The 16,269-nt window shown below is 62.0% G+C and overlaps 1 protein-coding gene across 4 annotated transcripts in view; it reads right to left on the minus strand.

Moving 5' to 3' along the window:
- DOK7 (docking protein 7) overlaps positions 1-16,269 on the minus strand; it is a 42,349-nt gene that overhangs the window by 14,253 nt on the left and 11,827 nt on the right. For 2 of the 4 annotated variants that reach the window (XM_050792304.1, XM_050792306.1), the window contains 3 exons: positions 14,456-14,645; positions 5,001-5,120; positions 829-948 (listed from right to left, as the gene is read on the minus strand). In XM_050792304.1, the coding sequence (XP_050648261.1) occupies positions 829-948; positions 5,001-5,120; positions 14,456-14,573 (358 nt within the window). In that variant the 5' untranslated portion in view covers positions 14,574-14,645. Of the gene's footprint in view, positions 1-828; positions 949-5,000; positions 5,121-6,439; positions 10,151-14,444; positions 14,646-16,269 lie in introns of those variants that run through there. The other 2 variants (XM_050792303.1, XM_050792305.1) reach the window with 2 other exon arrangements.

A 16,269-nucleotide genomic window follows, 5' to 3' on the forward strand; every position in this document is an offset into this window, starting at 1 on the left:
GGGAGAAGGAAGGAATGAATGAGCAGGTGGAGAAGGAATTAATGAGCAGGGGGAAGGAAGGAATGAGCAGGGGGGGAAAGGAAGAATGAGCAGGCGGGAAGAATGAAGAATGAGCAGGAGGGAAATGAAGGAATGAATGAGCAGTGGGGGGGGAAGGAAGGAAGGATGAATGAGCAGTGGGCGGGGGAAGGAAGGAATGACTGAGGGGGGAGAAGGAAGGAAGGAAGGAAGGAATGAGCGGTGGGAGAAGGAAGGAAGGAATGAGCAGGGGGGGAAGGAAGGAAGAAAGGAGCAGGAGGAAGGGAAGGAAGGAGCAGGAGGATGAATGAATGGGGGGAAGGAAGGAAGAATGTGGGGGGAAGGAAGGAAGAATGTGGGGGAAGGAAGGAAGAATGTGGGGGAAGGAAGGAAGAATGTGGGGGAAGGAAGGATGAATGTGGGGGAAGGAAGGATGAATGTGGGGGGAAGGAAGGATGAATGTGGGGGGAAAGGAAGGATGAAGGAAGGTGGGGGGGAAGGAAGGATGAATGTGGGGGAAGGAAGGATGAATGTGGGGGAAGGAAGGATGAATGTGGGGGAAGGAAGGGAATGTGGGGGAAGGAAGGATGAATGAAGGAAGGATGAATGTGGGGGGGAAGGAATGAGTGGGGGAAGGAAGGATGAATGAGTGGGTTGGGGGAAAGGAAGGAATGAATGAGCAGGAGAGAGAAGGAATGCATGAATGAGCAGAGGGAGCCAGCAGCCCCCACACATGCATGGAAGCCTCCTGAGCTCTCCCACTGGAGACTTAGCTGAAGTCCCACAGCCCAGGCCAGCCCCTGGCCCCACCTCCACTGCCCGGCCGGCCTGCATGCGAGAGGAGGCTCAGCCGCTTCTCTAGCTGCAGGGTTTCCAAGGCTTCCTGGGCCACGCGCTCCTCCACAGTCGAGGGTCCCGGGGGACTTGGGTCTGCAGCAGAGAGAAGATTCAGTGGAGGAAGTGGCCCCCACCGCCCACCCTTGCCCGCAGGCACCAGGCCCAGCCTGACGCGGTGGTGGCCCCCTCCGTGGAGTGGCAATCCCCTGGGAGTCCCCGCTTCTCCCCATGCCTCAGCCCAGATGCTGGGCCTCAAATGCTGCACCCACACCACCCCTATCCAGGCCACCATCCACCCTGCTGGGTCCCTGCACCCATGGATGGCCCTGCCACCTGTCCACTCACCAGGACCCCACGCCAGACCCCTCTTCCTCGCCACGGAGGTTTTCAATTTTTTGTTCCAAAAATGGCCAGCCCCTCCCCCATCCCCAGGGCCAGTCTCACTGCAAGAGGGGCTGCCTGCCCCTGATTCACAGTGCCCATTTCTCACAGGCTCCTCTCCGCCTGGGGAAATGCCCGCCCACCTTGTGGCGGTCCCATTCCCTGGGGCCTTGGATGGAGCCTCATACTGTGCCCGAGGCTCAGCACAGTGGTCTGCGGACCCTCGGCCCCACCCAGCCCCTCCCTCAGGGCTGCATCCAGGGAGCAGCAGCCCCACCCTCTCTGGTCATCGTCCCTGTGTCCTCTGGGTCCTCTGGGACTGAGTGGCAGGAAACCTCCCTTCTCACTGGCCCCTCGGCACCGCTGTCCCGAGCCTCAGCATCACTGCCCTGGTCCCCAAGCCCCCCGCCCGTGCTGGGATGTCCCGGCACTAAGTGATGTGGGCACTAGGCTGAGTGGCTGCCGTGCTCCAAACAGCAGGGCTCAAGACCCCGCCCCTTCCACATCCATGGCACCCACGGCCACAGCCGTCCCAAAGAGTTTCCCTGGCAGGGAAGCCACAGCTACAAGCACAAGAGCAAACCGACCCCGTCCTGCTCCAGGTGGCCTCCTCTGGGCCTCCAGGACACACCTCCTGCCACCCACCTTGGGGGCACCTGCAGGACTGAGCCAAAACAGGTCCAAGGACCTGCTCTCCCCAAAATCCAGGAGCAGTGGCAGCATGGAAAGTTTACACCAAATCCTGCAGCACAGAGGACTGGAAGGTACAGTCCCCAGCCTGGGACACCTGGATCAGAGCCTCGGTGGACAGAACCGAGCCTGGCGGAGGTTGGAGCCGGACATCCTGACCCCGTAGTCAGGGTTCCGGAGAAACAAACAGAAAGCAATGGTGTCCCTGTCCGGGTTCACATCTAGGCTGAAGAGGCCCCATCCCTGATAAGACACTGTCCTCTGCTGACACCTTCAGGTGCCCAGCTGGGGCCCTTGAGCACAACAGGAGGCCCCATCAGGACCTCAGAACAGGGCTCTCCCCACGGGCAGGCGAGAGCTCACAGCACCCGGCCCAAGAACGCAAGAAGGACCTGGAGGAGCCTCCCCCAGCCTCCGGGTATGGCCGCCCCAAGGCACTGCCTGGGTCAGCCTGGGGCCCTGCCAGCCCATGACCCTGTGGCCCCATCTGTAGCATTGCCAGGGACAGGGATGGGGCCACTACAAGCCTCTCTCCTGTCCCCTCCCTACCTGTGCCTGGGAGGGTGGAAGGCAATGGCAGCCAAGGCTGTGCCAGCTCAGGCCCCAGTCCCTCCCAACACAGGCTGCTGGTGGCCATGGAGCCCACAGGCCACTCGGCTTGGCAGCTCCTGGCGCTTTCACCGACACATTCTGCCGCGTGGGCAGGACAGCAGGCGCCAGTCTTGGCTCCTTGGTGTGCTGAGGGTCCAGGCTGAAGACAAGCACAGTGACAGGACAGCACCACTGTCCCTCAGCCCTCAGGCGTTCCGACCAGGGCCCCCCACAAAGCCAGTGCCCTGCAGTTGGGATGAAGAGCGGCCCTCGGTGACACCAGGGTCAGGACACAGGACACAACCTCCCACCGTTTCCCATCCAGTAGCTGGTGGGCAAGACACAGATCGACTCCCAGCTCCACCATGCACCCCCTGAGCCTCTCAACCTCGTCTGCAAAAGGGTGCAGCAACGGTGCACCCCCGTGGAGGCCGGGCCAAGAAGGTAACATGCACGCCGTGCTCGGAGCGTGGCGGACGCCGGGCCTCTGAGCCCTTCCCTCCTGCTGCTGGCTGGTCTGGCTGCCTCTGGGCCTTGGTGTCCACGTGCAGAAGACCAAGGGGGCTGGACCTCCTGCATCTCTCGGCCCCTCCGGTGGGTCACAGCAGACTCAGCACAGGAGGATGGCAAAAAGCCCAGAGCATGAGGATGCTGCCCGCAGGGCTTTGTCGTGGGAGGCCTGTGATCACAGGGCACCAGTGTTTTGCCAGCCTGGGCAGACGACCCCACCAGCCCAGACCTTCCCATGACTCCAGCCTGCAGGGGCTGGGCCCACGGCTCCTCCGGCGGGGTGCTGCCCAGCATAGTGTCCCAGCTCCACCAGCACCTCCAGGTGGCCTGAGGCCCCCACACACCTGCAGAGGCACAGCTGGGAGGCACAGCTGGGAGGCACAGCTGCAGGCCGAGGCCCTGACAGCAGAGCTTTCTGAGAGCTCCCAGCTGACTCTGACAAGGACATCCTGTGGAGTGGGGTCTGGGACTTCTGGTCAGCCCAACTCCCTCCAGCTGTCAGCAATGACCCTGCCTGGGGCTGGCCCGCTTGCTGCCGCGGTGGGGCCTATCCTGTCTAGCGGCTGTCCCAGGCCGACCCTCCCCAGCATCCTCTACCCAGTGCTGCTTCCCTGGCACAGCCTCTGTTCCCTGGGAACCGCCTGAGGGGAGCAGGAGAGAGCGGGGAGCAGGAGAGAGCGGGGAGCAGGAGAGAGCGGGGAGCAGGAGAGAGCGGGGAGCAGGAGAGAGCGGGGAGCAGGAGAGAGCGGGGAGCAGGAGAGAGCGGGGAGCAGGAGAGAGCGGGGAGCAGGAGAGAGCGGGGAGCAGGAGAGAGCGGGGAGCCCTCCTCAGCCTCCTGCTGCCTCTGCCTATCCCTGTCCCTGCACCTGCACACCCTCGCCTTGCACAGTCGAACACGCCGGCCATGTCATCCATGCCAACCACACCATCCATACCTGCTGGCAGCCATTAGGCAGGAAGACGCCTGCAGGGGTGCGGCCGCGCCATCCAGCATAGCAGGGCAGTGGGGAGGGCCCTGGCCACAGGTGCCACCTCCCTCCTCCCAGGGCCGCCCCCTATGTGACTGTGCTGGTGTGGGCAGCAGGCATTGGGGCTGTGGCCAGGGGAAGGGAGGCCCGGGTGCCCGCCCCATATGCCGCTCACCTCTGTCCTCCCAGTCACCCTTCCCCCGCCACACCCCGGCTGGGGTGCCAGTGCCAGGAGGCACCACATATGAGCTTGCTGCTCACCCACCACCAAGGCCTGGGCCTTGGCCTCACTTGGACATTGGGTCAAGCGCTGCCCGCGTGGAGCTAGAGGAGCGTTCGAGAGAACCCATGGAGGCACCCAGCCCAGCACCTGCCCCAACCTGGAGAGCCCCACTGTGCCCAGGCACCAGGGCCCCCGGTGGGTCCAGCAACATCCCTGGCCAAGGACTCCTGCAGAGAGTGCCACAGCCACAGCCAAGAAAATGCAGGTGAGACAAGACGAGACCCCCTCAGCCCAACGTGCCCTGAGACCCCACAGCCAGGTGACCTCCCGAGGTGGCCTTGGGCCTAAACACCGGGCTCAGGCAGAGCCAGTCCCGACCCCAGCTGCACTCAGATCAGCTGCTACTGGGCCGCCAAGCTCGGGCAAGGCATTCCCTGCTCCTGGGCGTGGAAGATGGTGGCGGTGAGTCAGAGGGTCTCTTACTGCACAGGGGCAGCTGTGGCTGACAGTCCCAGCCAGAAAGCTCTAGGCCCAAGCATCCCAACAGCTCAGACCCCCGAGAGAGCACCTGCAGGTGGGAGTCCAGCCCCGACTGCTCTGAAGCCCTCAGCAGGGCTTGCCGAAGCCCAGGCTGCAGTCTTGGCCTGGAAAGGCTCTGGTTCCTTAGCTGGGGGTGGGAAGGGTGGCCGCTTAACCAGGCAGACGAATCACCATGGCCCACCGCCCCAGGACATCGCACAGCCCGCCAAGCGTACCCTCCCTAGTCGGCCAGGCTCACACACCTGGGAGAACCGGCCGCAGCCCAAAGGGGCCCTTGGTGGGGGAGATGCCTCGGACGATGCAGTCGAACAGGAAGCTGATCTGCTCCCCCTCGGCCGAGGACAGGAAGAAGACACCAGCCCCTGCAGAGGAAGGACAGAGACAGGTCAGCCTGGCCCGAGTGCGGGTTGGGGACCCTGAAGAGGAGGAACGCAGGAAACCAGAGCAAACTCCGTCAAGAGCCGACAACACCCCGCCTGGCCCCGTGAAGCCGGGTGCCCAGAGCCCACACCCCATCCGGCCCCACGAATCCGGGTGCTCAGAGCTGACACCCTGCCTGGCCCCGCGAATCCGGGTCCCCAGAGCCTCTGCACTCCCCACGGATCCCACCGCGCCCTTCTAACTTGGCAGCATCTTGGAACAGCTTGGGCTGCTGGGCGCCAGGGTGAGTGCTGCTCCGCCCATCCTAGGTCCCACAGCGGACAGGGCGTGGGGAGGAGGGAGGGGGTGCCCCGCCCACACACCTGCCTTCCGGGCCTGCTTTGGGGATGGGGGGTGTGGCTGCTCCGCCACCCGGCAGGTACTTGATCAGTCCCTCCTGTGCCCCAAGGGCCCAGCGACCCCGCCCCATCAGCCGTCTTGAGGGCAAATGAAGCAGCCAGGAGATCCCAGAGACATCAAGTAGGGTCCCCTCAGGGCTCCACGGCCACAGGAGAAGGGAGCTGTGCCATCTGGAGCTGGGGTGACATCCTAGGACGGCTGCGGTGTGACCGCACTTCCTTCCCTGGGGCTGTCGTGAGGGCTGCGATCAGATGTTTGCAAAAGGCGTGGCACAACACCTGCCCACAAGTCCGTCACTGCTGGCCAGCACCGTGTCCTCCCCACCTTAGGCGGCCTCCCCACCTTCTCAGTCATCTTTCATGGGGAAGCTGGAGCTCCCAGTGTGTGGGTGCCACCCTGAGGTCGTGTGCAGCATGCTGGGGCCAGCACCCACCCCTGCACCCCCACAGCAGCAGGAGGGCCCCTGGGGGCCACCTCAGCGTCGCTGGCAGAGCGACACAGGCCCCACCCATGGAGAAGCCCCAGCTGCGAGTCACGGGGGCGCTGCCCTCCCCGCCAGGGGTGAATGAAGCGCTGGTGGCTGCGTGAATGGACGACTGGGCTGGCTGCACCCGGCTGGACACTCCGGCTGGCGTCACCTCACAGGAATCCCGCCCGCTCTGGGGCCTCTGCCCATTGCCCAAAGAAAGGCACGCAGGAGGGAAGGCGCCGGGGTGGGCAGGAGGGGTGGGGAAGGGAAATCTCAGCATTAGAACCCCCGCTGCCTGCCACCCAGTCACGCTCCGCCTTCACAGAATGCAGGCTGTAGATTCCAGGGACACGGAACTTGGGCCAGCCCCGACACGTGGCAATGCTGCCGGGCCCTTGGCGGCCACCCCAGGCACACGAGGGCGAGCAGTACCTGGTGCTGTGGATGCTTCCTTCCATGTAGTGTCCCCAGACCGGGTCATGGGAGAGCGCCATTCCTGCTTTAGCGACGAGGACACTGAGTCCCAGAGAGGGGATGCCACCTGTCCACCGTCACACAGCCACGAGGTGGACTCAAGTCCAAGTCCCCTGACAGCTGGGCACCTCCTGGCCCCATGGGGCTTCCAGTCCTGCTGTGGGTGAGGGGTGCTCCTGACCCAAAGCAGAGGTGGGGCATGGAGGGGAAGCCAATGCCCGCTGCGATGCCATCCAGGAGGGCGCCCCGAGAGGCTCAGGAGGGCGGTGATGGGGTGGGGCTCCCAAGCTGGGTAGGGTGGGCAGAAGAGAGCCTGCACCAAGCCCTGGGGGCAGGCGAGGAGAAGGCCGTCATGCTGTCTGCTGGCCAGCTCACTCACAGTGCCAGGCAGTCGCTCCCCGTCCCCGTGGTCTGGCCCTCCCCGTGAAGGGCTCAGCCGGCACCGGCCCCAGCTCTCACGAAAGGCCCGGCTCTCTAATCCTGAGCTTACAGACAGCTGGCAGCAGCCGCGGGACAGTGAGTCCCCCGACTATAAAAAACCGCATTACGGAAGGAGTGGAGCCGGCCCCACATTCCACGGGGCGTCTTGGAGCATCACTCACCCCGAAGACGCAGTTGGCTTGGCAAGGCCTGGAGCACAGCCCACCACCAGCCTCGGGCCCCCACGTGCCCACATGGCACCCTCGCCAGCCACCCCCATCCACGCCAGCATCAGTGGCCCTGACATCAGTGGCCCTGGAGGAAGACGCCCATCTCCAATGCTGGTCTGCCGAGTCGTCGGGCCACGGCCTCCCAGGACACCGCACGGCTGGGCTGTCGCTGATCCTCCCTGGGTTCATGCTCCACCCCTGCCCACAGGCTCCCTGCTCCTACCCAGCCCCCCACAGTCTTGGGAATGCTCAAAGCTCCCTCTGCACACCTGGTGTGCCTACATCTCCACTCAAGAGGCTGCCGGCCCACACTTCACACCCCTACATCTCCACTCAGGAGGCTGCTATCCCCACCTTCCATACCTCTGGCCACCTAGAACACCCCTGACCTTTCCAAACTCAGGTTACATGACGACACCTTTCATGATGCTTTTCTTGGCCCCTGGCCCCCTTCAGTCCCCTGACTCCAACAGCCCCTCTGTGATGCTCTCACGGATGCCTCCTCTGGGGCAGAGCCCCGTCTGCTGCTGTCCCAGCCACCAGGCTGAGCACCTTGCTGGCAGGGAGCCTGAGCTGCCTGTGGTCTCAGTGTCCAGCCAAGCACCCATAACCAGGAGACCCCCAGTGCTCAGCCTTGGGTGGAAGGAAATAGGTGAGAGGCTGCCGACCCCGCCCTGCCCTTCCCCAACACAGCGTGTGCATGTTCCCTGTTTGCCTGTGTGTTTGGGGAAAGGCGGGAAGAACAGGGCCTGCCCCATTTTGCTGTGTCACACAGGTGTGGCCACAGCAAAGCCAGCCACTCGCTTCCCCTACCCCTGCCCTCGGAGGCTGCCCCTTCTCAAGAGGCTGGTCCACTCCCTCCCTGGAATCAGGGCCAGCCAGTAATGGCTCTGGCATAAAGTGGCACGACGGATGCTCTCCCAGCCCTGCCCCAAGACCATCAGAGGCCTGGCAGCTTTTGCTTCTGCCCTCTTGGAACCTATTGAGAAGCCCAGGCTGTCCTATCAGAGGGTGAAGTTCCTGGAGGGAAACTGAGCAACCCAACCAACAGCCGACACAGCATTTTCCTGGGCCTTTGGGCCCCACCATAGCCAAATGCCACTGCCTGAGGGACCCCAGGCAGCACCCCATGGGTCAGAGATAAGCTGTCCCCACTGAGCCCCGTCCAGATCCCTGGCCCACAGAATCGCCAGCTAGGGAACAGCCGCCAGCTGCTAGGTGTGGGAGGGTTTGTCACACCGCAGGAAACAGCGTGGGAGACACAGAGAAGCAGGACAGAGTCAGCAGGATGCAAGCAGAAGGCCACGGCCTGCAGGGCTCAGGGCAGCTCCCACTCTGGACAGAGACTGGGGTTGCCGAGCTGCAGGCAAACCTCACCCACGTTACAGTCGCACCTGCTTCCTAAGAAACATGTCTCCAGTGAAAAAGCTGCCGCACTAACTCCAGGACTCACTGGCTTGAGAAAGAAAATGCTGTTTCACACAGACATTCAGTGAGCCAATTAGATCTAAGACGGTTTCTATTTGAATAGTCTTGACTGCCCTCGTGGTTTCCACGCAGACATTCAATGAGCCAATTAGATCTAAGACGGTTTCCATTTGAGTAATCTTGGCTGCCCTCGTGGTTTCCACACAGACGCTCAATGAGCCAATCAGATCTAAGACGGTTTCCGTTTGAATAGTCTTGACTGCCCTCGTGGTTTCCACGCAGACATTCAATGAGCCAATTAGATCTAAGACGGTTTCCATTTGAGTAATCTTGGCTGCCCTCGTGGTTTCCACACAGACGCTCAATGAGCCAATCAGATCTAAGACGGTTTCCGTTTGAATAGTCTTGACTGCCCTCGTGGTTTCCACGCAGACATTCAATGAGCCAATTAGATCTAAGACGGTTTCCGTTTGAGTAATCTTGACTGCCCTCGTGGTTTCCACACAGACGCTCAATTAGCCAATTAGATCTAAGACGGTTTCCGTTTGAATAGTCTTGACTGCCCTCGTGGTTTCCACGCAGACATTCAATGAGCCAATTAGATCTAAGACGGTTTCCGTTTGAGTAATCTTGACTGCCCTCGTGGTTTCCACACAGACGCTCAATTAGCCAATTAGATCTAAGACGGTTTCCGTTTGAATAGTCTTGACTGCCCTCATGGTTTCCACGCAGACACTCAATGAGCCATTTAGGTCTAAGACGGTTTCCGTTGGAATAATCTTGAGTGCCCTCGTGGCTGCCCCTTGATGTCAGAATCTTCAGTGCTCAGAATCCCAGCTCCTCAGAGAACAAACAGCAGGGTGACCAGGGTGCCCTGGACGGCTCATGCCAGGCAGGCGTAGGCAGGACTGAGAAGTCTTGATAACATGACCTCAGCACCCCCCACCCCCAAGGTGGCAGCTTCTTGTGCACGTGGGAGTGGCCCCACCTGGTGAGTCTCGGATGGAGGAAGGCCTGGAGGCTGGCAGTGGGTGTCAGCTCCCACCCCTCCTCTGCCCTCCTGAAGCAGCTCCAGTCCAGGGGCACAGCTCTAGAAGGTCCCCCTTCCCGGGCCGCCCCTCCTCCCCTTGTCCATCATCACCACCTTCTTCACATTCCTGGAATCCACAGGGCTCCCACCCCTCAACCAGACAGCTGCTGCCTGGGGCGGCCTCGCCCTCCATCATCTGGACCACAACCAGAACCTTCTCGGCCCCTGTCAGCCTCTTCCTCCACGCTCATCTGCACCGGGGGTCAACATTAGCATACGAAACACTTCCCCCTGCTCAAGCACCTTCAATGGCTCCCTGCTACTCTGAGACAATGGTGAAAATGCTCGCTAGTCCAGTTAGCCGACTCTCTACAACCCAGCCCTGTCTCCTCCTCCTCCTCTACCCTCACGACTCCTATCCCCACCTAACAGGGCTCCTACACAGCTCTTCGGGACGCCCACTCGTGCTCAGAAATGTCTGAAGTGCCCTTTCACCCCTCTCCATCCCTTACCCTCTGACAGCTGAGCTAACTCCTATTCACCCTGCAGAAGCTCACTTCTCCAGAGAGCTTCCCCCAATGCCCCAGCCTGGGGTCTGTGCCCCTCCCGGCTCCCCTCCCACCCTCTGAGGACTGGAAATGCCTCATTCAGTCTCATACAGGCTCTGAGGCCTGACCATCTGATCCCTAGACCCAGCGCCCGACCAGGAGAAGCCACTGACCCAGCGCCGGGGACAGAGGCCAGAGCTCCAGCCAGCTCGGTCCAGGCTGCCCGCCAGGCTGCAGTGGCCAAAGACGGCCAGCAGGGGGCTCTCCGGAGCTGGGCAGATGCAACGTTCACATAGCAAGAGCCTCCTAGTTGGGGTTTTCATTCTTTACTGTTTTTTATTTTATTTTTTTCTTTTTGAGACAGAGTCTGGCTCTGTTGCCCTGGCTGGAGTGCAATGGCAGGATCTTGGCTCACTGCAACCTCCAACTCCCGGGTTCAAGTGATTTTCCCACTTCAGTCCCTCGAGTAGCTGGGATTACAGGTGTGTGCCACTACACCTGCCCAATTTTTGTATTTTTAGTAGAGACGGGGTTTCACCATGTTGACCAGGCTGATCTCGAACTCCTGACCTCAGGTGATCCTCCCGCCTCAGCCTCCCTAAGTGCTGGGATTACAGGCATAAGCCGCCATACCTGGCCACATTCTTTACTCATTTTTAAAAGTCAAAATGAATTTCAAATGCTCCTGGTGGCCCCCAGAGGCTGGGTGAAGAGGCAGATGTGGTCCTTGGACTGGACCCAGCTGGAGAGAGCAGGTAAGGGGGGAAAAGGTGGCACCTCCAAAAGCTTCCATTCGCCCTCAAGGCCCAGCTCAAATGTCCCCCTGCCCCTCCAAAGCTCTCCCTTCCTGGACTCTGGATGGGCTCACCCTCTCCAGGGCCCACCGCCCTCTGCTGCAAGCTGAGCCTGTCCCGGGGTGAGTGGCCCTCTCTGCATCACTCTCCACCACGCACATCCGTCCCTGCAGGCGGGGCCCAGTCACTTGCCCATGTGTGAGGCTGGAGCCCGCAGCCCTGAACTGTCCACAGACCATCGCCTGCCATGTGCCAAGTGCGCTCAGGCCAAGCTCCGGGAGTCCACACTACAGGCCCGTGACCAACAGAGACAGGAAATTGGGCCACACTGGGGACCCAGAGTTGCTGTCACCAAACCACCTCCTGTCCCATTCTGAACAGGCAGCTGTCCACAGAGAGACCTCTGCCCCCAGGCACCAAGCCCAGCCAGGCCTGTCTCCACCCGACCCCCAGCAGGGCCTCCGTGATGCGCAGCCTTGCCCAGCATCTCAGGATGAGTGAGACGTCGCCTTGGGCCAGGGTCACCCTCTCTGCTGTCTGCGGAGCTGGCTGTGGTGGGGCCCAGTGAGGCCGTTCTGGGGATCGGGGGCCAGGCCTGGACCTGTCCTTGGGGAATGAGAGAATGTGGATTTCCTACACCCAAAACCTTCCAGGGCCTTCCCACGATGCCAGCCCAGTTGTGACCTCCAGACTGAATGTGACGACACCCACAGACTTACTGGGATCCAGATTCTGGATCCTTCTCTGTCCCAGTGGCCCTGGTTGTGGACCAAATGGTGGCCCATAAAATGTGTTCACATACCAGAACCTGTGAACAGGGGTCTCTGTGGATGGAACTGAGGATCTTGGGATGAGGTCATCCTGGGTCATCCAGGGGGGCCCTAAGTCCAGGGACTGCAAGAAACAGAAGAGGAGGCCCACACAGGAGCCAGCAGGCCCTGGGATCGGAGCAGCGCAGGGATCAGAGCAGCACAGCCATGAGCCGAGGCCACTGGGGCCACCAGCGGCTGGAAGGGGCAGGAAGGACCTTCCCATGGGTCCCCCACAAGAGTTTTTGGAAAAAGCCGACCCTGAGGACCCCCTGATTTGGGGCTTCTGGCCTCCAGGCTGCAGAAGGAACCCATTCTGGACACTTGGCCCTCTCTTGGGGGTCATCTGCTACAGAAGCCCCAGGAAGCTGATGCCGCTGCCCCTGGACCACCCGAGTTGCCGGCTCCCTCCCACAGGAGGCCCCGGGTTGCCCACACGTGCCGTAGACACCCTGTCCCTCCAGCCACACGGCCTGCACTCAGTGTTGCATTGTGAACACCATCACTTGGCCGAGTCTAAGACCCGGCCTAAACCACCCAGGGTGGCGGCCACACCCGTCTCCAGGAGGATAGAGCCCAGCAGGGCCTGCTGGGGACGGGGATGGGCGACTCAGCCAAGCCTTCCAGCCTGGCCTCCAGAACCCACCTGCCCTACGGGGTGTGCAGCCGTCGGTGACGGAATTCCCAGAGCCCTTCCTCTCTCAGGCCAGGGTCCCACCGGGGACGAGAACATTCAGCACTGAGCTGCAGAGGGGGGTTCTGTGGGGCCAGCCCGGTCTGCAGGTTTGCGGGTGGGGCTGCTCTAACACCTTGCCCCGGGGAGGCAGCAGCAGGACAGACGGCCCCACAAGAGTTCACCCTGGCTTTTGAGCAGCCCAGGAAAACAGCACAGCAGCCTCGCCCTGGGGAGAAGCACAGCCCCAGGTGTGGGACTATTTACCGGCGGAAAAGGGGCCACCCACACCTCGGCAGGGATGTGAACCTCCACGGCCTCAGAGGAAAAACATCCAGTGGCCACATTCCATTATGGCCCAGACAAAATAAGCAGGTCTCCAAGGACCCGGGTCCTCCTGCTGCGCCCCAGCTTAGAGGGTGAGCACACGGCGCCGACCCGGCCAGCTGCCTGCCCGTGCCAAGGAATTCCACAGACAGAAAGGAAGGCATGGGTCCCCCCCTCCAGGCACCCCCAAATCTAGCACACCACAGACGGGACAGGCTGCCCGTGCCAGGACAACTAGAACCTGCAGCTCTGGCTTCCCACGCGACAGAGGACAGGGACGCTGGGTCCAGCCACTGTTCCCGGCCGCTGCCAACCCACTCCCCAGCGGCTCCGGAAGCCCCCGTGCTGAACCTCTGGCCTGCCGCAGGGGGCCTGGGGGCCCATCCAGCAGATGGGACCCCGACAGGTGTCCTAGCTCTCCCGGGAACCACCGCCACCCCCCACACCAGCCCACAGCTGGCGTGAGCAGAGACCCTGCCCATCCATACTGGTTGTCCAATCCTGGGGGGCCAAGGCCCTTTGGACTCTGGCTATGGTCCCTGCCAGCCCCAGGGCCGAGACTCCGGGCCAGCTGTGCCCCCTGCAGCTGGCTGTGTACGCCCCCTGCCTCCGTGGAGCCTGAGCCTTGCCTCCCTGTTCCCCTTTCAAGGGTCAGATGTTGTCTCCTCAAAGACCCCAGCAGGGCTGGCTCCTGCAGCGAGACCCACTGGGTTTGCTCCCAGCACCCAGTGCAGAAGGTGGCGTAACATGGCACCCAGATGGGCTTGCGCCCGTGCCCCAGCTGGCCTTTGCAGGATGAGGTCCCAAGCGGCCAGCATGGCCTGTGTCGTTGCTTGCATTTGCTCCGCCCAGACATCCAGGCTCCACCAGAGCCCCGGCCAGTGTGAGCCAAGTGCTGTCCCTCAGTCCTCTCAGCCCCACACCAGGCCCACAGGAGGCCCCTCTGCCCGCCACCAGCCCAGCCAATGAGCAGCTGCCCCTCCAGAGGGAAGAGAGGAGGCGTCATGCCCTCCGCGGGGATTGCAGGTCCACAGGGCAGCCTGGCGCATCTGCACCCAACATGGGAGAAAGTGGAGGGGGTTGCTGGGACAGCCCGCTCCTGCAGCAGCCCTCAGACTCTCTGGAGACTCTCTGGTGCCTTCCTGCTCCCATTTCCCTCATTCCCCTGGCTGAGGGCGGCTCTCAGGCCTTCACACGCCCAAAGGACTCAGGCCATCCCCACCCACGGCCTGGCCACCTCACTGGGGACATTAGGGCAGCTCTGGGCGACCCACAGGCAGGGCGGCTGGCGTGTCCACCAGGAATTCTTGGTCCAGGAATGTGTCTCCGTGGTGCTCATGCAGGAGCTCAGGCTCCCCGCCGCTAAATGCATTTGTTCTTTGTTTTTTCCTTTTCATGAAATCTGGATATGAGCGGCTCTGAGGCTCTGTGGCCTCGGGCCCCTCCTCCCATCCCCATACTCTCTCCCTGCAGTGAGGAAGAGCAGAGGCAGCTGAGGCCCCATACTTGGCACTCCACACTGAGGTTCCTGCGGGCAGAGGACCTCGGACATCGAGCGTGGGGAGACGCCATCCACCTGCTGGTGCGTTCTGGAAATGCCAGCAGGCCGGCCTGCACGCGGGGTCAGTCGGCCCAAAGCCAGCAGTTCTCGGGGGGAAACGGGGGTGCTGCCGCTGCCCAGTGAGCCCATGCATCCGTACTTACAGTACCCACACCTGGTCCCGCCTTCAAAGATGAATCCGCTCGGCACGGCCCCGTAGCGCCGGAGGTCGGACAGCTTCCACTGCCCCGTGACAGCCGGGGGGATGTCCCTGGCCAAGACGAGGATGTCATTGCAGAGGTGCAGGGTGGCCGGGCCGCTCTCCAACTTGGTGCCTGGAGCCACTGTCACATGGAACCTGTGCACTGTGGGCGGGCGGGGTGAGAGGGCATCACGGGCGGGGCGAGAGGGCATCACGGGCGGGAGGGGCGAGAGGGCATCGCGAGAGGAGGCAGCAGGGGCAGAGGCCAGGCTGGGCCGGGCAGGGGCAGCCACCCAGGTGTCAGCCGGGGAGGCAGCGGCGGCAGGATGAGCAAATGGCTCTCCCCACAGCCCCGAGCGGGCGGGGGGGCCAGGGGACCGCACTTGTCTCCTCGCCATCCTCCCAGGAACTACCTTTGTTCAGGCGCAAGCAAGTCCCAGAGGGGCCCGACCGCGGACCTCCGCCTCCCTCCCCTCCCACCACAGAGCTGCTGGGGAGGACAGGGCTGGTGAGTGCCCTGGCTGGGCTCCCGCCCCCAGCACCTCCTCTCCAGAAAGGCTCCCTCCACAGCTGCGTGGCCCCATCACAGAAGGGGAAACCGAGGCTCAGGGACCCCCAGCCTCCAGTTAGGGTGTGGAGAGTCTGGGGTCTGCATCGAAGCCCCAGCCTGGCCACAGGAGCCTCAGGACACCACAGGCCCTCTCTCCATCCAGGTGGCCGTTCACCCGAACCCTGAGCACTCCCATGGTCCTGTCCACTGACTCTGCCCAGGCCCCTGCCCCTGAAAGCCTCAGAGAGGAGAGTGGTCCTGAGTGCTGTCCCCGCCTTCCCCCTCTTCCCAGGTCAGCACCCCAGGCAGACAGCAGCCTACCCACCAGGGGCCCCACCTGCTCCATCTCCAGCCCCCGGAGCCAAAGGGACCCCTGTTTCCATCCCACCTCCCACTCCTCTGCCTCCTCCACCTGCTCCAAGCTGTGGCCTTGGGTGCATCCTTGTCAGGCCATGTTCTATCAAGATTACGCTGCCTGGGCAGTGCCCAGTGGCCTCTGTGCTATGGCCCTGCCCCAGCGGATGAAGGAAGCAGAGCCATGCCGCTGAGCCAGGCTGGAGGGAACCCCCAACGGAAGAACTTTCTGGAAAGTTCTGGCAGTTCTTCTCTCCTAATGTCTCCTTCCCCTGCGCCCTCCCGCAGAGCTGACCGCACCTCTTCCCACTAAGCCCCCAGCTTCTCTCCCCTTCAATGGAGCAGGAGAGGCTGCTGCCCTGGGGCCAAAACTGGGGGAGCAGGACACTCACCTCCAAGGCCAAAGAACTCAGCCATCAAGGGCCAGGATATTTTAATCAATATTTTAAAAAGTAAAGTTATGCAGAGTCCATGCTAATCAAAATAGCAAGTTTTTTCGTGTTTTTATTTTTTAATTTTTAATTTTTTTTTTTTTTTTTTTGAGGTGGAGTCTCGCTCTGTCGCCCAGGCTGGAGTGCAGTGGCGCTATCTTGGCTCACTGCAAGCTCTGCCTCCCAGGTTCACGCCATTCTCCTGCCTCAGCCTCCCGAGTAGCTGGGACTACAGGCGCCCACCACCACACCTGGCTAATTTTTTGTATTTTTTTTTTTAGTAGAGACAGGGTTTCAGTATGTTAGCCAGGATGGTCTTGATCTCCTGACCTCGTGATCCTCCCACCTTGACCTCCCAAAGTGCTGGGACCACAGGTGTGAGCCACCGCGCCCGGCCGTGTTTGTTTTTCTAAGACAGGGTCTCACTCTGTCTCCCAGGCTGGAGGACAGTG

The sequence above is a fragment of the Macaca thibetana genome, chromosome 5 (assembly GCF_024542745.1).
Source record: "Macaca thibetana thibetana isolate TM-01 chromosome 5, ASM2454274v1, whole genome shotgun sequence".
NCBI classification, from domain to species: Eukaryota; Metazoa; Chordata; class Mammalia; order Primates; family Cercopithecidae; genus Macaca; species Macaca thibetana.